Source organism: Mustela nigripes, chromosome 1 (assembly GCF_022355385.1).
Source record: "Mustela nigripes isolate SB6536 chromosome 1, MUSNIG.SB6536, whole genome shotgun sequence".
NCBI classification, from domain to species: domain Eukaryota; kingdom Metazoa; phylum Chordata; class Mammalia; order Carnivora; family Mustelidae; genus Mustela; species Mustela nigripes.
The window spans coordinates 81,846,628-81,869,667 of record NC_081557.1 but is presented as its reverse complement, the minus strand read 5'-3'; the positions used below and the strand labels follow the sequence as shown (position 1 = coordinate 81,869,667).

Sequence of the window (23,040 nt, the reverse complement as noted above, 5' to 3'; positions counted from 1 at the left end):
AAGTTCAAACTTTCACATTCACTCACCTTAGGAGAATTTTCACTCTTGTGATTCTCAAGGAGAGGTAAGTCACACAGAAGACAATGCCATATGCTTCGTTAGAGTCAACAGTATAAATGCACGGAGCTCTGAAGCCTACCGCGGGCCACCGAGAGCATCGGGACCAGGGTCTGGAGCCCCACTGTACTACCAGCCAAACAGAAAAGCCATGCCGGCCTATCTGACAACACACAATCATCAGTCGGGCGTGATGTGGTAGTCACCTGAGCGGCGACAGCCAAGACAAGAGGCGACTGAGACCTCCCACTGCAGGAGGAGGGAACATGGGTTCCTCCACGGGGCAGCTTTGACCTGAGAGTTTCCTGGGAGCCTGGCCAAACCTTTCTTGGACCCGAGCTGCAGAGGGAGGCTCTTCCCTATCCAGATCCTCCTTCCCTCTCTCCTTTTCCAGGGAAGAGACCTTTAGCATGGTCGAAAGCCTCCCTGACCTCCCTGGCCATCCCTCACTCTGTCCTTCCCAGAAACCCCTCACACACCAACACGTCTTGCGAGTCTAACTGTGTCTTGCCATCTGTACCTTTGCAGACCCCAAACAACACAGGAACATGTCCCTGAGAGTGACTGTTTCCCAACTAATTGTCTGACAACATGAAAAACTTCAAAAGGCATCTTCCTTGTGGTTTTCGATGTGACTTCAGGCTGGACCTCTTTCCCTGTCTGAACCTTGATTCCCTCATTGGTACAGTAAGAATGACTAAAGCTACCTTGTGCGGTTGTTGGTGACAGTTTAAAAAAAAAAAAGGGTAATGTACATGAAAGAGACTAGGACACAAGGGGAGCTTAATGCACCCGTGGGCTGAGCTGAAGAGCTGAAATGACCTGATCCGATATTAAGAATCTTCTGTGCCCTAAGTCACTGCTACCAATTACTGGCATTTACTAAATAAAATACACTGTCCCCTAACCTCGAGGAATATAAATATAGAATTAAAGCAGAGGGGTGCCTGGGTGGCCCAGTTGATTAAACACATGCCTTGGGCTCAGGTCACGATCCCAAGTCCTGGGATTGAGTCCCGCGTCACACTCCCTGCTCAGCGAGGAACCTGCTTGTCCCTCTGCCTCTACCCTTTCCCCCATCTTGTGCACCCTCTTTCTCTCTCAAATAAATAATAAATAAAATCTTTAAAAAAAGAATTATATGGGAAAGGTGAAGGTTGGGGGATAATACGGAACAGCGGTACTCGCTATGTGCCTAGCAAGGGTTCTGAGTGCTTTCCACAAACTCTGCCTTCAGTGCTCCCAACAACCCCCTGAGATAGAAACTATTATTATCAGCATCTTGCCGATGGGAATCCCAAGGCACAGGCAGGCGAGCCTGCCTGAGGTCACACGTGGTCCAAGGCAGAGCCGGATCACACTCAGGCTGCCTGGCTCCCGACTCTGGCTCTTCACGCCTATGGGAAACATACCAGGGCTCACAGAGCCTGGCAAGGCCTCCCTCTTGGATTCTTTACCAGGACTGAGACGAGAAGGCAGTTCCAGGGGACAGGCTATACAACCAGGGGGCTGCACAGGAAAGCTGCTGTTGGCAGGACAGGAAGAGAACAGCTTCCCTTGAACGAAGTCCGTAGGTGGAGGGACCAGTGAATGTGCCACTCTTTCCCTGGAGCAGCGAAGGCCATCCAGGAGAAAGATGCCAAGGGGCACCAGGCATCTGGGACCTCTAGCAGGGCCTTTCCCAATGGAAGCTGCAGGGAGTTTCCCGGGCCTGCTGGTGAAGCGCCACAAGGTACCGAGGCCTCGGCAGCACCCGGGCTGGATTTGGCTCAGTGGAAACATTTTACTTCAAAGACAAAAAAGGTGGAGCCTCCAGGAGACAGAGCCGAATTCCAGAACTGTCACCACCCAGTTCCAGCCTCTGTAGTTAGATTTGGTTAAAGAAACAGTGACCAACAAAATGCAAGACTTCGGGACGCCTCCCAAACAGGCAGGGGGGCCTGTCCCCAGAAGGAAGGGGTCACCTGGCGAGTTTCCTGCCATCCCAAATCCACACACCCACTCAGCCTCTGGTGGCTGGAAACAGCACCAGGGACACGAGGCACGTTTTGTGAAGTGGAAATGGGTAGAGTCGGTTTGCAAGGTGTTGCTGTAACTGAATTATTACAAGGAGGGGTTCAGTCAGCAGAGGCCTTCATAAACAACTGGCGGAAAAGGGGAACCTCCCTTTCCATATTTTTTTAAAAGACATTTAGGGGAGGGGGAAAAAAAAAAAAAAAAACGAACAGGGAGGCCGAATCCTGCTACCCTGTGATCTTTGTCTGCTCGTGGCAGAGGGTGAAGAACGGTCAGAAAGCCAAGCAGGAGGCAGAGCAGTGAAAGTGCTCTATGGGGCCACAGAAAGGGACTTCTCCTCTCTCAAGAGGCTTACCTCCCCCATGCTCCAAAGTATTTTCCCATCAGTCTCAGCACTGGGCAGCATGTTAACCCACAGCACAGAGAATTGGAATCCCACCCAGCTTCTGAGATGCTGGTCCCATTTGGGCCACAGGGGTCCTCCTGGCTTCCTGCAACCTGGTAATCACAGGGCCTCTGAGCCAGAAAGGCAAGACACTCTCTCTGGGCCACTATTTCTCATTTCTGAGCTCTTTTCTTCCTTTCAGGTGCTGCCCAAGGATACTCCACAGGGAGACTGTGATGGACCCCCCCTGAAAGCCTGAGGGCCAGCTCCAGCTTTGCCTGCCCAAGAACCTCAGGGCCCCAGGAAAAGGCAGCTCAGGCCCCAAAAAGGGACCAGAGTTCGATATTCATGTCAACAAGTTGTTTCTTCTTCAATTCACAGTCTTATACTGATAGCATTTGTACAGACACAATATTCTAGAGCCTGGGTCGGGTAATCACCCTTCCCTTCACCCTCAAATTAAAAAGCTCCATGCTATTCCTAATAACATACCCACCTGGGTTTAGAATTTTAGAACTCTTGTGCACAAATTCACACTGCACTGTGACCCCTCTCCCCTTTCCTTATCAGGAACACAGGCTCGAACCAAAAGCTTCCTTAGTTTTTATTTGTATCTGAGTGCCCTGAGAGTGTTTTGCAATCCAGTTTTGCTTCAGAAAACTGTGATTTCAGGTAATGCTGCCAAATCTCAGGTTTCATTCTGCACTGAAGGGCTTTGAAGCACTTCCTTTGCAATGAAGTTGTTTATTTTCAAAAACATGTTTTAGCAGCAGCTCTGGGTTACTGAACCCTAAAACTTAACTACGAGCCAGAACTCCAAGGTTCTGGGCTTGGCCTAGGGACTTTCTTACTGTATGACTTGAGACTGTCTCTAGAGCCTCCTAGGACTTGGCAAGATTTCTTTGAGGCCTGAAGCAATTTGAGAGGACCTAGAGAGAATGTACGGGGCTTCTTCTTCTACGGGACTAGCACTGTGTGTGTGTGTGTATGTATGTGTGATGTTTCATACAAAAGTATCTAAAAGTTGAATTTCAGATAGTGCCAGATTGAGCCATAAGGAGAATGAGGGATTGCATTTTCATGGATCTGCACAGCACTAGAAGACAGAATTTGGTGATGGTTGACAAGTAGCTTTGGGTTTAGCCTTTTTCAGGCTTCCGGATGAAAAAGAGACCCTTGCCACCTTGTTCACAATGTTGCAACTGTGGGTGGGGACATACCCGGGCACGGGAGAACAATGGCTTTACTACCAGGCCGGCTCAGGAACAGCTGCAGAAGTGCTAGGAACAGATGTCTTATCTGCGGCGATGCCTTATCTGTCTGGCAATCTGGAATGAAGTTCAGTGAAGGTGACTGTAGGCCGATGACTCCAGATTGAAGCCAAAGGCTAGTACTATGTCCTACACAGCCCTAACCCATATACAATTGGTAACAAGTGCTAATTGGTAACAAGCGAGACTCAAGGCCCCCTACTCTACTGTAGGAAAGCAACTGAGATAACCCATAAGTATTCTCTTTCTTTAACACCAAGAAAGATTTCCTGGTCGAGTGAGACATCTGGCACTTAAGATTCAATTCAGGAGCTATTTCTGTGTACATGCCAATTATCTGGTCTTGAATAAGTCACTTTTTGTGCCTCAGTTTCACCATCCATTAAATGGGGCTGGGAGAGAAGAGAATACCAGTTGACAATCCAGTATATTTTTCTATAGCTACTGCATTTGGGAAAAACAAAAACAAACAAACAAACAAAATCAGAGATCCCTACCTTTTTCAGGGATCTGGAAAGCATTTTGCTTAGGTCAATTAAATAGATAGAAAACACTGGGGCACTTTCTCTGGGATTGTTTTGTAATTAGATGGGGTTCATAATGTATCTTCAAACAAGAAAAAAAGGAGCTTTCTGATTGTATCAGTCTGATAACCGTAAGCAGTTCACAGTAAGGTAAGAAGGTACATTTTGGCGGAAGCCAGCACTGCATTTGATGTATTCTTAACTCCGCGCACAGGCAGGCTTTCAAGCCATGTTATCTGCCCCCACATCTTGACCTAATTTAACAAGTTGCCATGGGAGCCCAGTGAAGGTTGATGCAATTTTCTTATCTTCGGAGGAAGAATGTAACTGTGCAAGAGAATGTGAAAATTCAGTTTCTAACTGATTTCCACACGTACAGTGCAGTAACGAAGACATTACATGAAGAAGTGAAATGTCTTCCTTTGAAGGTGATATAGACAAAGGCCCCCTGCGTGTAATGGCAGGGAAATGACTCTTCCCGGCTTGAGGGGGCCATGTGTACACACTGTAGTTCAGGCCAAATAATGCTGATATAACGGTGTCACTGCTCCTACGGGGCAGCCACATATACTCTAGAGTATTGGGATTTTGAGGGAATGAACAAAAAGGAGGCCCCACGTGAACTAGAAAAATGGGTCTGATTTTTATGAGCAATAAGAAGTTTGCCAGCATTCAAGCAATGCTTTCTACTTTCCAAAGCACTTTCCAAACTTCAGCTCACCTTAACACATCTATGTAAGGTCAGGTGTAAGGTCATGCTCCCAGGCTGGTGGAGAGGGCTGCCTAGGGATGTTCCTCTAACTCTCTCCCCGCTCCCTAGGATGTACCTGGAATGATGAGGGACCAACAAGGAACATGCAAGGGCAAGGGAACCACCGTGTAGAATTAGTCTGCAGGGTGGACAGATACTTGCCAGGCACTGAGCCCAGGGTAAACATCACCAAAATTTTAGCTGGCCCCCACATGCCTTACAAATCCTGACTTTCACTCAGACCACAGCATGAAGAAAATCCAGTCCAAGTCTAAGGACAATTATAATATCTTGAATTCGACCAGATAATGAACCTCCCAAGGGCAACTGGCCCTTATCTACACTCGACATGTGCTCAGAAACATTTGCTGAAACAACGGATTTATTAAAACGGAGCTCCCGGCACCCCATGTCTAGTACAACGTCTAGCATTCATTTGTTTAATTAATTGATTTAGTTATATTACATTTTCACAGATCTCCCACCACCAAGATAAGGATGAACACTTCCACTTCACTAAAAGTAGAAAAGGGTACAAGGTAAATTTGCCTAAAATCACGCAGTGTGCTAGAACTGGGGTGGGGGAGGGGGCAAGGGACTTCTGTTTTCTGGGCTATTGTTCTTACCACCATCTGAGATGGTGGGAACAGTTACATCCCCAGGGTCAGAGAGGAACACTGGGTGGTGAGATGCTTAAAACGTACTTTTAAATTCAAGAGACCTTGAATTTAGTCTTTGAGACCTTTCACTAAGTCACCTTGGCTTTTCTTCCACTCACTGAATGTTTTATTCCCTTAGAGAGAGAAAAAGACAGAGAGACAGAGAGACAGAGGAAGGAGGGGGGGATGCTGAGAGCACCTTTTAAAAAAACCCATCCAGATAAAGGGGGCCATCCATCATAACTGAGACCTCCAGGACAGACCTACATTTGTGCTAAGAGAACTTTCTGAGGCTCTTATCGGTTTGGCTGTGAGTGTAGATCGCCAGAGAAGATTCTCGGGCAGCATACAGATGTTAACTATCTTGACTGCAGTTCATGTCTCTATTTTGTATTTCATATTTGTTCCTAGTTCTTAGAATTTCCAACTCACCCCTTTCTGTCTCACCCTGAAACTGGGACACTTGAAAAGATTCCCCAACTCTTAGATAATTCTTCGGAGATACTAAGATCATCTCAAAGCGCCTTGAGTCGCTCTCATAGACTGTTAGCTCTGCAGATTTCTCCCAATAGAAAATGCAGTAACTAATACATGTCACACTTTCAGAGCGGTTTCTAGCTGAGGTGCACATCAGGCTTTTACCTTTCCCAGAAACTTCTAGATCTCCTGCAGTGCAGCCAGATATCCTTACCAGAATCTTATCCCATGAAGGCTGACTTCAACCGTAAGGATTTCTTTGACCATAACCCAACTTTAGAACTTCAAGTTAGTTTATTCATCTCGTTATCCACAAAACCACCCTAAGTAGCAAACTTTTCATTATGACGTACCTAGCTAAAAGAGAATAATGCCATGGGAGAAGAACGGTGATCATCGATGCTGGTGGTTATAAGGGAGATGATGCCAGAAAGAATACAGAAATACTTCCAATAAGGACAAAGCAATGTGAGGGCTTGCTGGAAGCTGCAGACGAGCTGGACTTTACCCTTGGCAAATGGCAGAGCCCAGGGGAAAGGAAGCAAGCACCACCAGTTAGAGACCCCGCCACCTGCAAAGTCCTCGGGATCATGCTGGAGGCTCCCTGGCCTTTCCTTTCTCCCCCTGATTAAGCTGCACTTCTCCCTCCTTCATGAGTATCCAACCGGAGTCCAGGGCTTAAAATACTTAGGAGCTAAAGCTACAGGAACCAGCAATCTCGCACATCTTGAAAGACACTGAATGTGCTTCTCCTCATTCCAGACGTCCTTAATGGAAGGGGGCCTCCTCTCTAACAGTCTGCAGTCCAGAGATGGAAGAGGATCCACTTGAAAGGCAGTATGTTCCCACTAGTGACACACTAGTGATGTCCAAGCAAAAACTATGGGAGGTTCCAGTAGAAAGAACAGGGTAGGAGGCGTTTACGTCTTTTCGGGTCCTGACTCTCTATAGAGACCTTGTCACTTCCTCAAAACACAGACATAAGTGCTGAGCACCAATTCGTGCAATGCACGGCCTGAGGAGCTATGTGGGATGCGGCATAAAAGGCGTACTTCTGATCTCTGAAGGAGTCATTTCTCCAAGCTTCTGAGTTGTTCAAAGCTCAGCTGGCTTTCCTAGTAAAATCTTGAGACCTCCCTGACACAGGAATAAGGATCAAGTACACTCCTAAGATCAAACCAGTACCTCCCTAGAAACACAGGTAGGACAGTTTGCCTCCATCCACAGAAAGGGTCCCCACGAGTCAACCTCTCCAGCATGGAGCTGAAGAGAAGAGTGGCCTACACCACAGTTGAGTGATCAAAGCTTAAAGTAAGCTTCACTCACAACACAATTCCTAATTCTTAGAAAATACTACATTCCTACAGAAAGGATCTAAGTTAACCCGTAAATGCTCCTTGGATACTTCTCAGATACACTCATCACATGTCTCCAAGGTTAGGCAGCACCTGTGCTAACAACTCACTCAGTCAATGAACTATTTTATCAGCAGATTCTCAATCAAAGCCTAAGCTCTCAACATCCATCTTCCTTTCCCTATGTTCTTTCTTCATTCACCACTACTAGAACTTTCACTCCTAGAAGAAAGTCAATAATAAAGCTAAATGAGAAACAAACAAACAAACAAACAAACAAAAAGGGTTTCCTACAGAGGCTCTGGATAGAGCATAGGGTGACTAAGGCTTCTCTTCCTATTTGAATAGCTAGCCTAATGAGAATGCTACTCCAGAAGACTCTAGAGTATGGCCATTCAATGATGCCCTTGAGAGAGAAGTTCTTCCCACCACTCTTGGAAATGATCCCCTGGGATAGAATGATACTGTTTACTTCCAAAAATCGATGGCCATTCACAAACAGAGTGGTGTGAGAGACTGACCAGACCTCTTACTGTCTTCTTCTCCCCACTCAGCCAAAAAAGAGAGTCTCTAGGGATCTGTGCATGATGCCTTCCAGCACCGAGCCCACCCATGGCGACAAGCCCACAGAGGCTGCTGAGGTAGGGGCAGGACGCCTACCTGTGTAGCCAGCCAGGGCAGCAGCAGGAATGACAGGCTTGTCCTTGTTGAGGTCAGCACGGTCACGCACATAGTCCTTGAAGGTGCCCTTGGGCTTGTGGTTGGGTAGGGCAGCTGGATAGTCCTCTGAGTCGAAGCTGTCATAGGAGGGGACGCGCTGCAGGCTGTTGAAGGATGACTGGCTGCTCCAGGACTGGGTGAGGCGGTCACAGCTATCGTAGCTCTCCACGCTCTCAAAAGAGTCCTGGCCCCCGAGCTTACCTGGAGGTAAAGGAGGTGGGAAGAGGGCAGGGGAGGAGGAATTGGGAAGAGACAACTGTAAAAACCCTCTTCGTGAGGACGGGTTGCTAATCAGACCTGCAGAAGGGATGGAAGAAGGGAGAGGCCAGTGGAAACGGAAGCTCAGGGGTTTACGCTGGGGAAGGGCGCCCCACAGGGCCGAAATCACGCTGCTCTGGTCTGTCTGAGAGAGACGGCAGTCTGTGGGGCCTCAAGATTCCTGGGGCCGGAAATCCGAAAGTGGAGAATCACACTGGATCTTACGGAATTTCCGGCTGACGTATTCGATTCAACGAAGAGATGAAGGAATCGCAGCAGTCAGGCTTAACTCCCTATTCCCACTCAGGCCAATGAGCTGATTTCAAAAGGCCCAATTTGGCAAAATATTTTGGTCATAAGAAAAAATATTCCATTAGACTAAGAGCGGATTGACCTTCCCTGACCTTGGAACTTAAGTGTTATTTTTTAGCATTTTTTCCAAATACTATTTTAAAATGAAATCTATGCCCTGCCTCCATGACATCTCAAATAGAAAAAGAAGTTATGAGATGTTTTTTCCAGGAGGTTAAAAAAAAGAACCACTATCGCTCTTCTAAACAGAAATCCATGGTCTTCATCTTCTCTAAGTACAATTTTGTGTTTGAAATTTATACTTCAGTGGGGGAGTGGGTGCAATAAAACATAAAGGAGTTGATTAAAGAGTTAAGGTCCATAGCTATGTCAGAAATCCTTTACTCCATGAGTTGCTTAAGGCATTCTTAACTGACCACAAGATCATGCAAGTTCATTAATTTCCCAAACCAGGTTATAAACAGCTGTTATGATTGCGTAATAGCTCTAGAGAAATTTCCATTGGCAAAAATGCCATGAAAAGGGAGACAAACCAAAAAAAAATAAATAATTTGGAGGAAAATAAATGTATCTAAAAGCTGAAAAGCTCACAGGAATATTTTCTGTGTTCTCCTTTCAGAGATTTTTCAGGTAACCTAAATTAAATCACGGGAGACTCCATGACCGTCTCAGGTCATCACAAGCCAAGAGGCAAACGGACGTGACAGACGTGTGTGTAGAAATAACATGTCAACTCTACACTGTTTAGGGGCAGCAGGTCTGCTATAAAGTTCAAATCCCAGAATACGGCCCGCCGATACAAGCTAATACTGGTGGGTTTCTGGCATATTCTCCCCTTCATAATAGTGAGAATTGGTTAAAAGAATGGAATTCAAATACTTAATTATGGTGTCCAATCCAAAATTAGATGTATAGTAATTAGGAGGGAAGATATGTTGCTCATAAAATTTAAACACGCAACCAAAAAAATCCACAATAAAAGGTATTCAGTTAAATATATACTTTTTGCAAAGCTACTGTTGTAAGAAGATTTCCCAAACCTCTTATCCCCTCCAGTGCTGCTGCAAACAGAAAGGTAGGTATATCCACTTAATCTCATTCCTTCCTCGAGTCATCCAAAGAAGAGTAATCTCCAGAAGGCAAACTAGGAGCTCTCCATGAGTTCCTGGCACTGCCTACCCCACCCACTGGCATATCTGTAAGTTTTTTATTATCCTAACAAATGAAAGAATAGTCTCTTCCAGAAATTCACAGGAAAAGACTCAAGAAAACAGCCTACAACCGGAATGCAATAGCCTCTTTTTAATAGAACAAGGAAAATTGGCGGCATCTCCTCAAGAGGTGTTTGCTGAGACCAGATACCCATCTTAATGGTCATTCAGGTTCTCCACAAGGCAAACACACCAACAGCTTAAGAAAGACAACTCATCTCTTCATGGAGAACACCCAGCAAGTGACTGATACTTAGGCAGCATTTCTACCTCAATCGCTCTGAAACGATTCTCTATCAGTCACTTTTCCATTTGGAGGGCACATAGACTGAACTTTCCAAAGCAGGCGAGCTGAGTCTCCAAGGAGCCCCGAGAAGCAAGGGCACGAAACTAGGCCATAACCACCCTCTGGCAGCTTCTCAAACATGAGCCAAATGTAACTCTGTTGAGAGTTGTGGTTTAGAGCAGTAGGCTGCTTTCATTTTAGCTCTATTTCACAATCCTGGAGCTGGGAACCTTCGTTTACGGGTATTTTCTCCAAAAATGGGTTGGCTCCAACTGGATGAGGCACTCAGTTATGCTACTGTGCTCAGGCAGGGAAGCCTGTGTCCTCTAAAACGCCCACCGGCCAGCTTCTCTGTGAACTGTCTCAGAGCAAGGCCTTCCAAAGCCATCTGACTCCACCAGACAGACCTCAGAGCACGCTACGCAGCAGACGGGGGACCCTCCCCAGCAACGCTCTGGACACACTGACACAAAGACAGTACTTAGAGTCTGAAGAAGAGGGACACAGAAGCGCTTTGTATCCTATAATGCGGTCCACAGATACTGTGATCATTACTACTAATCACCAGCCAACAGTCATGCTTTCTGTCTAACCAATCACCACGCATCCGAGGGCAGGTCTGCAGGACCTCTAACATGCAGACAGCAGCTGTGAACAACAAGGGCTTCCTCTCGGGGGCCAACGCCATGGTCGGTTTGCTGTGAGGGAAGGGGAACAGGGTCAGAGAGAAACAACTCCTGCCTCTTTGTACGGGTCGCGATCTGCTCCCCAGAAACTGACATGGGGTTGGAAGGATGATGGAGCCCCAAACCCAGGACCGAGAGAAGGAGAGACAGAAGGGACGATCATAGAAAAGTAAAGCCAGGCACAATTTAGAAACAAGGTGATGGCAGAGCTCCCCGAGTGACACTATGGCTAGGCCCAACCCTCAGCCCTGGCCTCATCACATACATGCACAGACAGTCCCAGGAGAAAGAAAGTAGTTTTGTTGCTTTGACCTGCCTGAAGAAAAAAGAAAAAAAAAGATACACACACACACATGTGTGTGTATTTAAATAGACATGCATCCAAAAATAAGAAAAAAGAGTCAGAAAGGGGAAGGCAAAACTGGTTCCACCCATCCCCTTCGGTCTGACACACAAACACCCTGAGGCCCTAAGAAGGAAGACTGCAGGTTCAGATTTTGCTAGGGACTTTCCCTCTGCAGGGCCTCTGCCACTCTTCCTAGGGCCTGCTGGGAGGAAGCACGAGACTGACGCTCGAAGAAGACGACGACGACGACATTTATGGCCCCTGGTGGCTGCTGGGTGATTCTTCAAAGTAAAGATGTCTTTGGGCTCCACTATGAGAGACTCAGAGGAGGACAGCAGGGTCAGCACTGAGCAGACATCCCTATGAGGCCTGACTCCCGTGACTAAAAGCCTCAGATCACCACTTGGATGAGCTCCTATTATCTCCTGTCCGTAGTGTTTTCTCCTTTATCCACTGGAAAAGTCATTTTTTTTTTTTCAGCTCTCTAGAAATTAGCTAGTTCTTCCTTGATGAACAAATCCCTCCTTACAGAGGACTGAACCTCCCTCAGACACAAAGATATCCAAGCACCTGAGGAGTCAGGCTGCGCCTCTGAGCATTCGTGTCCTGATCTTAAATTCAGGTGTACTTAACCTTTTTCTTTCCTTTTCTTTTCCTTTTTTTTTTTTTTTTTTTTTTTACAAAGTCAGTCAGCTCTATTTTTGAAACATTTACTTCACTGTCGGTGAATATTTTATCATTATCATAATGGTCATGTCAACAAGAGTACCTTCTTTTGGAAGCCTCTGGCCACCTCTTTCCCTGGTCCTTTAGCTAAATACATACTTTCACCACAGTGCTGATGACTGGTTCCAAATAAACCGTTGGTTAACCATCTTGTATCTTCCCAAACCAGAGAAGTCACAGGAGGCTGGAGAGCCCAGGCTGAGATGCAGAGGTCATTCAGATAACATGCCCAGGTATGCAGTCTGACACAGGACGACTCTAAGAGGATTGCTAGGCTACATGAGAAGCTAAGGGCTTTCCGGGAGGGTCACCTGAACCATTCTTATTGGATTTTATCTTCCCCAAGCAAAATGCTCTCAAAGAAGATAAATCACACCTTAAAAAACAACCACTTTCCACTAGAGTTATCACTTAATGAAATATTTTACCCAAATGAGAAATGGGATTGGTCATCACGCCAATTCCACCATTGACACACGGTCTTTGTCATCATGGCGAACTGGGCCACACTTTCATGTTGGAAAGCTCTTAATATCTAGACATTCTAATGGAAAGGCTGAAATTCAGGAATGTACAGGGCCAATAGCAAAGAAAAAAATAACAGGACCTGAAAAACTCACAAAGTAAGTTACATTTGAAAGCCCAAGAGCTTCTAGAGAAGAAATCTGACCTACCACGACTGGTCCTCCCCATGCACATGTTGTCCGGGGTTACGACTTCTTGCTTGATGGCAAAGTAGTCAGTCTGCAAGGTGTCTGTCTGCAGAGGGTCCCGGAGAATGACAGAAGGGTAGTCATTCTCATACTTGAGGGAGAGGAGCTCCTCCGAGCTGATGGGATGGAGTGTCTGGTAGGACTCTGTGATGAAGCTAGGCTCTGAGAACTCTGAGGGAGGAACGCACTGAGCATGCTCGATACCATAACCTGGAAACAGAGAATATGTGCCGTTGGATCGAGGGTCAATTTGGACCTACAACAGGCAGGTCTTCGCCATTCACAGCAGCCCCACAAGACGAAAACAAGCTAACTACCTTAGAGAAGGAAAGGAGCATATTTTAGGTCAGAAGGGTCTGGGTGCTTCAGCTTGCTCAACTAGTTAACAAGAGACTTCCCTTTTCTGGCTTAATTTACACATCTCTAAAATAGGGATGATTGCAATCTCCCTTAGAGCGCTGTGAAGAAAAGCAAAGAGTACGTGTGTAAAATGCCGACCAACCCTTCTTGCTCTCGCCATCTCAATACTTAATATCATTGCTGCTATTAGAATAAAAATCAAAATAAAATAAAAAGATAAAAGGAAAACAAACCTGCTCAAGACTCCCTTCAAAAGCAAGGCCAGCAGATAAGAACAGCCCTACCCTAATCTGCTTCTTCTGGCCCCCTCTCCCGTAAGGTTAGGTATTGTCTACTACAAGGGAGAAGGCTTTATCTTCTGTAACAGAATCTAAAGCCACACGGCACACTCTTGAGGAAGGATCAGAGGAAATGCTGTCGTATCTACTAGTAAAAGGGGAAAGAACAAGGGCCATAACCAAATCCCTAATCCCAACCTCTGATGGCCACCATGGTACCCAGGATCAAGTAAGATCAAAGTTCATGGGCCAAGTTGCAGTCCTTCTACATGACTTTCATGCTGAAAGTATTGGGAGAGATCCTGGTGTGTAGAGGAGTTGGCAGGTTAATAAAAATAGCAACATGTAAAGAGTTTCAAGGCTCGTGCCTCGGGGGAACAGCAAAATAAATAACAGAGAGGCCACATTGAAGACAATGTTATTTTCCACAGAATTACCATGAAGGAGCCTGAGGTCACGTGGGACAGGAATCCTTTCCTAGGTTCCCACTACAGCAAGCAAAATGAGAGAAGAGCGGAAGAACGAACTTACTAATGAAGTAATCCGAGGTATAGCGGGATTCTGGATAGGTAGGGTTGACTCCATTCACTTGATATGGTTTCACATCCTCTGTAACAGACAGGGCAGGGAACCAAACAGAGAGGTCAACAGACAAGTAACGTTTGGCCTAAAAGGACCTTGGACGAAAGGACTACAATGATCTCAGTCCCTCCCCCAAGAAATCGGCATGTTCATTAACTGAGCTGGTGTCTGAGTCTACCCTGACTGGGGCCTTGTCTAGAGATGAGATCACAAAAGTATGGCTAAGTCGATTATTTCAGTAGCTGCAAAATGGGGATTTAATATCTTGGAAGCAGCACCAGTGAGTAATCTCTAAGGCTTGGGAAGGCATCCCACCCTCATTCTGATGCACGCTTGCTCCATGAAAGGCTGCTGTCTTGGGAATTTACCCGAATCTGTCCCGAATGCTCGAACCAATCGGTTCCAAAACTTTTTTTGGAAATATATTATCATCTTTAGGTGGTTATACTTCAGGGCCTCCACTTCTAACAGATGTCTGGTTTTTGTGTTGTGTTGTTGGTTTTTTGTTTGTTTTTTTTTTTTCCCATCACCCTGAGGCTCAGAGAAGAACAGGATACTGGTAAGGTGACCATTGGGTGGATGGATAAGGTGGGGCACGTGCGAAGACAGAGAACTGTTATCACCAACTGCTGTTGGCAACCAGGTGCCAGCTCCCCTTGGCATGAGAACGGAATGTAGGTGAGCTGAGGTGCTGGGGGATCCTCTCGTTCCCCTGGAATCCAGTGGTGTGACCCCAAACATTGCATGGAATGCTCTCATTCTATTTCCCTGTCAGACTCAGGCACACAGAAGGAGTGTTGGCTTAGGTTTTTCCTCCGATATCTGATAGCTTGTTGGGAGCAGAGGCTGCTGGGAAAACAAGTTTATGCCTGTACAGGGAAAACAGTTCCCAGTGGAGATAAAATTATTAAACTCTGCTTTAACCCCTTATCAGATTGAAACATCCCTGTCCGCTTGGCCTTCCACCCCACCCCAAACAGCTATGTTCTGGGGCTGTGTTGTTCTGGTTTAATTACAGAACAAAAGCTGTAGCCTCCACACACACCTCGAGCTGGGCTCTTCAAGACCCTAAGGAGAAATAGTTCCTACCACCTTTCCCAGGAGCAAATGGGTGGGATGATAGGACGTTTTGTCCTCCAATATTTTCAATGACTTCCTGATGGGTCTACATTCTCTGAAGCTGGTCCTTCGCAGGAAGGTAGGTCACACCCATCTTGGCGGCCCAGACACTGCTCTGCGAGTCCATATTATTATACAAAGAATGCAGGGCAGGAAATTAAACCCAAAAGACCAAGTTTAAGGAAATGAGTGATCTTGAGGAAACCACCTAATCTGCCCTCATTTTACAGATGAGGACACCAAGAGCACACGGCCCTCTTATTTCACAGGGCTATTTTGAGAATCCAGTGAGAAAATGGATCGGAAAGCACTCGGGAAACAGGAGCTGTTCTACAGTTATTAGTCATGACTGTGATCACAGGTACTCTGGCACACCTGGTCGCTCCATGGAGACAAATACAAGGAAAATGCATATTACTGGGATATATTTGGGTTACACAGTCTGGTAGAATCCACCGTTGTGTTTATACACCAACGGTTATATCAGATCTCTTAGGAGCCTGCCCTGTCTTTTCCCTCTATAAACAGGTCACTCGTGTCAACCCATAGGAGTGGGTGTTGGAGCAGTTAACGTGGACACGGCCTCGGGCCTTCGGGAAGCCCGGGCCCCGCCGTCCCCAGCAGAGGCAGCCGCAGCAAGATTCACCTAGCTCTGGACTGTTTATTTATTTATTTTCCAGTGCAGACGCTGAAGAGAAAGAAGAAAGATAACACTTCTGGGCCCAGAGGAATCTAATTTGGGGCTCTCCTGAGCATTGAGGAGTGGAAAATATCCTTACACAAAGGAAGGTATTATATGGAAGAAAAGTGCTAATCCAGAGCTTTGCTCCCTGCCCCCCCCCACCCCCGCTGTGGCATCTGCGCCAAGGGTTGGAGCTGGTGACCACAGGGAAAGGGTGGGCCTGGGTCAGAGAGGGCAATGGGCTTCTAGGCTTACAGTCAGCTGGAGGGCACCACTGACTGCTGGTAACTGCAATTTATTTTAAGAAGAAATTCAGAAAAATAAGTGCAAAAACACCCAAGTTTGCCGCCTGCTGCTGTTTCTATACTCAGCCAGGACTGTGGTACATGAGTCACTTGGTCCAAAAAGGTTGGAAGAGGCTGGTAGGGGAGGCCATGTCATTACAAGGTTGCAACACGGTGTCCCGACCTAACCCCCCATTTGTGCTCCTGATGAAAAAGGTAGCCCACAGTGCGCCAATCCCTTCCCACCCTCCCAGGCAGGGGGCCAAGAAGCCAATCTTAGTAAGTAGCTCTGAGAAGCGAAGCTCTCTAGTGCAAGTGGGCAGGTATCACACTGCCATGGATCAAGGGACTGTGTATTAAGGGGCCAGAAAAAAAAAAATACAACCAACGATCTGTCTTGGGAGCTGGCTGCTGACCCTGCTCAAACAGCCCATGAGTCCAAGGTAAGGACTGGGATTAGAATTCTGGCTAGCGAAATGCCTTGGGAGTGCCATCTTGCAAAATGTTAAAATCTGAACCTCCAATACATAAAAGAAAAAAACTGACATTTATTGAGCACCTGCTGCATTTATTGAGCACCTGCTGCACACCAGCCGGGCATGTCTACAGAGACAGTATACGCCGCGATAGGATACCCACAGGTACTGGCATGGATGTCCCGCCCTCGGGTATCCTCCGCCACCCACCGCAGCAGCAACCCCACACAGCTTCCTCCTCACTCCCTCCCCACACCTTTACCTTTCTGCAGGATCTCGAGATGTTCCCACAAGATGTCCCCAACAAAGTCTGGGGCCAGCTCGAGAAAGCAGTCCTTCCCGAGTGCACAGAGAGCTGCTCCATTCATACAGAACTTCTGGAAGTCCACACCTTTCAGGCTGAACTCATTCACGGCCCACATCACCCAGTCTCGAACATGGGTTTCTGTCCACTGCCGGGGGTCTGAAGAAAGAGATCAAATGAAGACCCAGTAGGGCAGGCTTTCCCTCCTGCCCAGGCCTCAGGGAGGACACTGAACGATCTGTTCTCTGATTCACAGGTTTAGGAAGCACCAGCCTATAAAGGCATGTCATGGGGCACTCTCCATAACCTTCCCTCTGCCCCACACTCAACATCCTTGGCCTGCAAGCTTGGAGATCATGCCCATTAGCCAAAAAGTAAGACAGGAGTAGACCCCCCCACACACACACCTCTATTCAGACAGAGACTGATGAACCTCCTCTCTCACAACCTTACTTTCATGAGGCTTCTTTTTTTTTTTTTTAAAGCCCAGGACCAAAGAACAGAATGATGTCTTTCATAGCAATAAGAACAAAGTCAAGCGTGTTCTGGAGACTGCTCCCTCCTATTCCTGCTCTTCACTGTCATGACTGACCTTAGACATTAGAATTGATCATTTTTATCCTCGCTAACGATGGCTAGTCATAATCATAGCAACTAGTAATAGTAAGCCATTCAAATGGTCCTTAGTCCTAACAGCATTATCAGGCACCTGATTTCATCATACCAGACACCCTACAAGCGTGGAGCAGCATCAGAGAACAGGCAAGACGTGCTCTTCCCGCGTGGCTGGGGTTGAGCACGACTGAACCAGCGTGGCGCTCTCAGAGCGCCAAGGATGGCAGGAAGGCCAGCTGCGGGGCTCACAATGCACCTGCTGCCCAGCTCCATCCCACCCCCTTCAATCCAGCAGATGACTTTATGAGATGCTAGAAAACCCGAGGTCAATATTCACTTGATTCTGCTTTGTGATGCTAATAGGATGTTGGGCATTGCTGTCAGCCGAGGTTTGTGATGAAGCAGTATATACATGAGAAAAGGTTTGGAGGTACATTCACAGACTCTGTCTAAGATGTGGGTGTGACTGGGCTGGAGACAGCCCACTCTGCAGTCACTCTGACTGGAGAGAAAAGTGTTCTCTCTGCTCTCAGTTGCTCAGGAAATGTTGCCAGCTGGAGGCTTAAGTTTCTCCAGTCATTTGTCCTTTCTGACAACTCCAGTCCCCTTACATCCCTGAATAAACCCTTTCAGAGGAGAAGACCCATGCATAAACACATTTCACCAAAGCACATGGAACAGAGAAGAGCAATCAGTTAAATTCCAAGAAATGTAGCTCACTAAATTCATCCAATGATGGCCCAGAATGACTCTAAGACTGTTTTCTAAGCTCAACTGTGCTCTGGAATTACCAGGAATTTCAACTTCATGGGCCTGGGACATGGCCTGAGCTGTGGGATTTCTTCAAGTCCTGAATCTCGTGTGCAAACAACTTTGGGAACCACTGTCCAAGACCAAGATGGCAGTGTCAAAACCTGGGAGATGGGGAAGCACTGGCATGGGTCTACAATTGTTCTAGGAAACGTCTGCCACCATCTCCAGGGGCTGACGGAAGTGGTTAGTCATAATGTCGGTCTCACACTGCAGGTGAGATAACTAACCTCACCCAAAAGTCTGATCCCATCCCTCTCTTCTCCCAACAACAAAACACACCTTTGGGAATTCCCAGGCGTTGCTGTTCTTTAGAGAAACCACTGAAAGTAGCTTTCAATGCTTGAGACATCATTTCTTTGCTGCTTGGAGTCAAGAGTGGGACATCAGCACATTCCATATCTGTAAAGAAAAAAATAGATGAATAATAAAACAACACAGGTGATAAAGACTAGACACTGTAGTCATCCTTAAGCAACAGATACAAATATCAAATCATTATGTCGTATACCTCAAACTAATATAAGCTAATTGTACCTCAGTTTTAAAAAACTACTAGGTAGTTAACCACCCATAAAAGGTAACAGGGTTTGAATGGCTTGAAGAAGGCAATCTGAGAAATAACTGTACTAACGTCCTCACTAGGGCAGGTAAAATTTGGGGGGCTTTCCACAGTGTGCTAAGCCCCTAAAAAAAAAAAAACCAAAACTGACATTTGACTAGAATGTTCTACATCCTTGACCAAAAATTAAAAAATAATAAAAAATTTAAAAATGCTTACTCTTTCTGCAAAGCTTTACTAATTCAGTCATAGCCCCTGATCAACCTTCACATTCACTGAGAGAATTAATGTGGCTACCTACTTCCATGAAAAGGAAATGACAACATTCATTCATTCAATGCATCATCACTGAGCACTCGCTCTGTGCAAGGAATTAGGGAAGCAAGCAGTGAGCAAGACAGAAATGATCTCTGCCCTTATGAAGCTGGATATCAGTGGCTGGCAGGGAAGTCAGGCATTATAAAACTAGTTAATACAATTAAACATTCAAACACATCAATACGGGTTTCATAGGAGATGCAGAAAATGAGAGGTTAACATAGAACAAGAATTCCCGGAAGTCTGGAGGACTCGGAAAAGGCCTCCCTTAGGAGAACAGAGATGCTTGACCTGAGATCTAAAACATGCATACTTGTTTAAAAAAGAAAAAATATTCTAGACCAGAATTCCCCAGGTGTGGTCCCCAGACCACCTGCATCATCATCATCATCACCGGGAAACTGTTAAAAATTCAAATTCTCAGCTCTACTCCGGACCTCCTGAATCAGAACTTCTGGGAGGGGGTAGGGGAGCACAGAAATCTGTGCTTTTAACACACAATCCAGGGGCTCCTGATGACCACCCAATTAGAGAACCACAGTCCTAGACAACAGGAGGAGCACAAACGAACTTTAGGAAATGGGGGGAGGAGGGGAAATATGGCCCATTTTCGTATCAAAAAGATCAATGCAGTAGGAGCAGAGGAACCAGGAGGACAGTTGCTTGAGAGGAGGTGGCAAGGTAAGCATGGGCTTTTTTAAGGCACCCTAATGGACATGAAGTGGTACCACGCTGTAGTTCTGATTTGAATTTCCCTAATGAGTAATGAACGTTAGCATCTTTCCATGTGCTTATTGGCCATTTTTGTATCTTCTCCGCAGAAATGTCAATTCAAGGGTTGTGCTCACTTTTAATAGAGTTGTTGGGTTTTTGTTGTTGAGTTTTAGGAACTCACGATATACCTGAAAGAGCTGAAGCAGGGTCCTAAAGATAGATTTGTATACCTCTGTTCACAGCAGCATTGTTCACGATAGCTAAAATGTGGAGGCAGCCCAAGTGTCCATCAACAGATGAATGGATAAGCAAAGTAGTATATACATACAAGGTGGTAGTATTCAGCCTTAAAGAAGGGCATTCTGACATGGATTATGACGTGGATGAACCTTCACATTATGCTAGATGAGACAAGCCAATCACCAAAAGACAGATTACATGAGGTCCTTCAAATAATCAAATTCATGGAGACAGAAAGGGGAATGGTAGCTGCCATAGCCTGGAGGGAGAAGGGAACGGGGAGTTGTTATTTAATGGGAACAAAGTTTCAGTTTTACAAGATGGAAAAAGTTCTGGAGATGGATGGTGTTGACAGTTGTGCACACTATGAATGTACATAACACCACTGACCTGCACACTTAAAAAGGGTTCAGGTGCTGAATTTTATGGGAGGTATATTTTATCACAATATAAAAATGGAAAAAGAGAGAGAAGATCACCTTAGCTACTTGGTAAAGAAGGGTTGAGCAGATAACTAGGAATAGTGGGAACACTTGATAAAAAGTTCTTACAGTAGCTGTGGTGAAAGGGAGATGGCGATATAGGTAGCATAAGAGGATGAAGTTGAAGTGCATATGAGAGGTAATATCTACCCTGAAGGTGGCGAGGAAGAGTGAAGGATCAACTTCTGCACGCCCATGAACGTGTCATCCTTTGCAACATCCATCTCTATTTTTATCTCTATGTCCAATCCCTCTTGTAATCACAGATGATGTTCAAAGCAAAGATACATAAATATGGCTCAGGTTAAAAATCCCCAGTATTCACCTTAAGTACAAGTTCCCACAAAAAGCTCATGGGCAAAAAAAAAAAAAAAAAAAAAAAAAAAGGAAAACAAAAAACAAAAAAAACCTGAGAATTCCTACTAGCCATGGCGTGATCTTAGGGCAGTGGTATACTTTGCTGTAGTAATTTCCAGAAGCCCTCTTCCTCACCCTGGGTCTTGAGGGTATCATATGAAACTGACTTACATGGCTGGGTTCCAGGCAATGCTGCCATTGGTGTTCCTCAACTAGCCATCCCAGCTCCCTGACCAGTTAAAAAAAATTCCCTGGACATCTGTATGTGTACTGGCTGAATTCATGGAAACACAGAAGGGAAAAGATGATGACTGGTGATCTCTGAAAAAAGGAGCAAATAAATTGCCTCTCAACGTCAAAATGAACGGAAACTGCATTGTAAGAGAGAAGAGAGAGCACTTTCTCTCTGGTTTGCTGTGAGTGATGCCTTCAGGAAACAGCTTGCAGTCCAGTTCTCCCCTAAAAGCTCAGAAGGGCTCACAGCAGCTGCTCCCCAGGCCCTGCCACCGAGGGTGGATCTGAAGTTCTAGGGAGGGGAGAGCTTGGGCTGCCCTGGGCCAAGCCCCAAAAAATCTAGTAATCTAGTGGAAAAATCAACATGCCTCCAGGAAGGTTGACAAAATGATGGAAAATCCCAGATTGTTAAGAGGGAAAAATGGGGGAGGGGATAAAATTTTGATTACATAACATCTAGCCCTTCAAACAATGGAGTAATCATCAAATGAGTCACCAAGAAAGACATCAATACTGCCCCTTTGTCCCCACTCTACACACCCAAGAACAGCCAAGTGCCAGGTCCAGAAATGTCTCCACTTAGAGTAGAAGTTGGTGTCACCTCAGAGAAAGGGACTTTTTATTTCACCCAAGAACATTCCTTTTGAAAGCATCCTGGCCTCCTAGCACAGGGCAGAACACAGGAGTCAATCAACAAATGTTTAGTGAATCCACTGTTTTCCAAATTTGAATCAACTTCCCTTCCCTTCACTCCTGTCCAACACAAATGCATGAACTTGAACTGTGTGGGTTTTGTTTTGTGTGTTTGTTCCCACCACTGATTTATGATTCGATGAAAAGAACTTTACTGATGGCAGAAATTGGCCAGGACAACACATGTGGAAAATACAGGCCGGCCAAAGGCACAATGGTTGTGCTAGAGGCTGGAACTGAAGGATGGGATTGGCTAGGAGGCCACAGGCATCTCCTACATGGAAGATGCCAAGGGGATGTGAAGGCCAAGGATGACAGCAGAAAGCCTGAGAAAGAGGTTTCCTGGAGTCTGCTTCCTATAACCCTGCACACTTTGACAGAATGGTCTGGACAGGACCGTTGGCCTGACAACACTCCATGCAGGTTCCTGCTTCCTGTTAGGGAACCAGCCCTTCCAGGCTCTCACTCGCTCTCTCCAAGAGAAGCAGCTGGAATACTTTTGCCTGTCTACCTCAATGCCATCTCCAAAAGCCTGGTCAACATGCTGTCAGCTGCGGCTGCGCCATGCCCATCAGCTCTGCCCCTGGCTGCTGGATCTCTTGGAAAAGTGCTCACAGCCTCACAGCCCAGCTGGCTGGTGGAGGCCAACCCCATACACTTGGGACACCTGCATTTGGGCTCAATGAGCTCAGGAGAAGGCATGTTACTGCCCTTGGACACAAAGGATTCAGACAGGAAAAGTAAGAGCTTTTCTCCCTTGTTAAACAGTGGGGAGCATTGGTTAAAAAAAAAAAAAAAATGCAAACCCTCCCCTCTCTAAGTGAATGAACAATTAGCCAGGATTGGCTTTTATCAGTAGTAGCCCGGGCATTGCATTTAAATGATGATGAATAGGAGCGCCTGGGTGGCTCAGTGGGTTAAAGCCTCTGCCTCCAGCTCAGGTCATGATTCCAGGGTTCTGGGATCGAGCCCCACATCAGTCTCTCTGCTCAGCAGGGAGCCTGCTTCCTCCTCTCTCTCTGCCTGCCTCTCTACCTACTTGTGATCTCTGTCTGTCAAATAAATGAATAAAATCTTAAAAAAATTAAAAAAAATAAATGATGATGAATAATCATATTTGGAAGCAGACATTAATCTAAAAGATTAAATTGTCTTCACAGAAAATATGAACGCAAAA

At 46.0% G+C, this 23,040-nt stretch overlaps 1 protein-coding gene across 3 annotated transcripts in view; it reads right to left on the bottom strand.

Annotated features, from left to right (window-relative positions):
- ETS1 (ETS proto-oncogene 1, transcription factor) overlaps window positions 1–23,040 on the bottom strand; it is a 129,355-nt gene that overhangs the window by 15,154 nt on the left and 91,161 nt on the right. For all 3 annotated transcript variants that reach the window (XM_059413978.1, XM_059413984.1, XM_059413988.1), the window contains 5 exons: window positions 18,546–18,665; window positions 16,797–16,997; window positions 13,923–14,000; window positions 12,715–12,963; window positions 8,156–8,416 (listed from right to left, as the gene is read on the bottom strand). In XM_059413978.1, coding sequence (XP_059269961.1) covers window positions 8,156–8,416; window positions 12,715–12,963; window positions 13,923–14,000; window positions 16,797–16,997; window positions 18,546–18,665 — 909 coding nt within the window. The remainder of the gene's footprint in view (window positions 1–8,155; window positions 8,417–12,714; window positions 12,964–13,922; window positions 14,001–16,796; window positions 16,998–18,545; window positions 18,666–23,040) is intronic.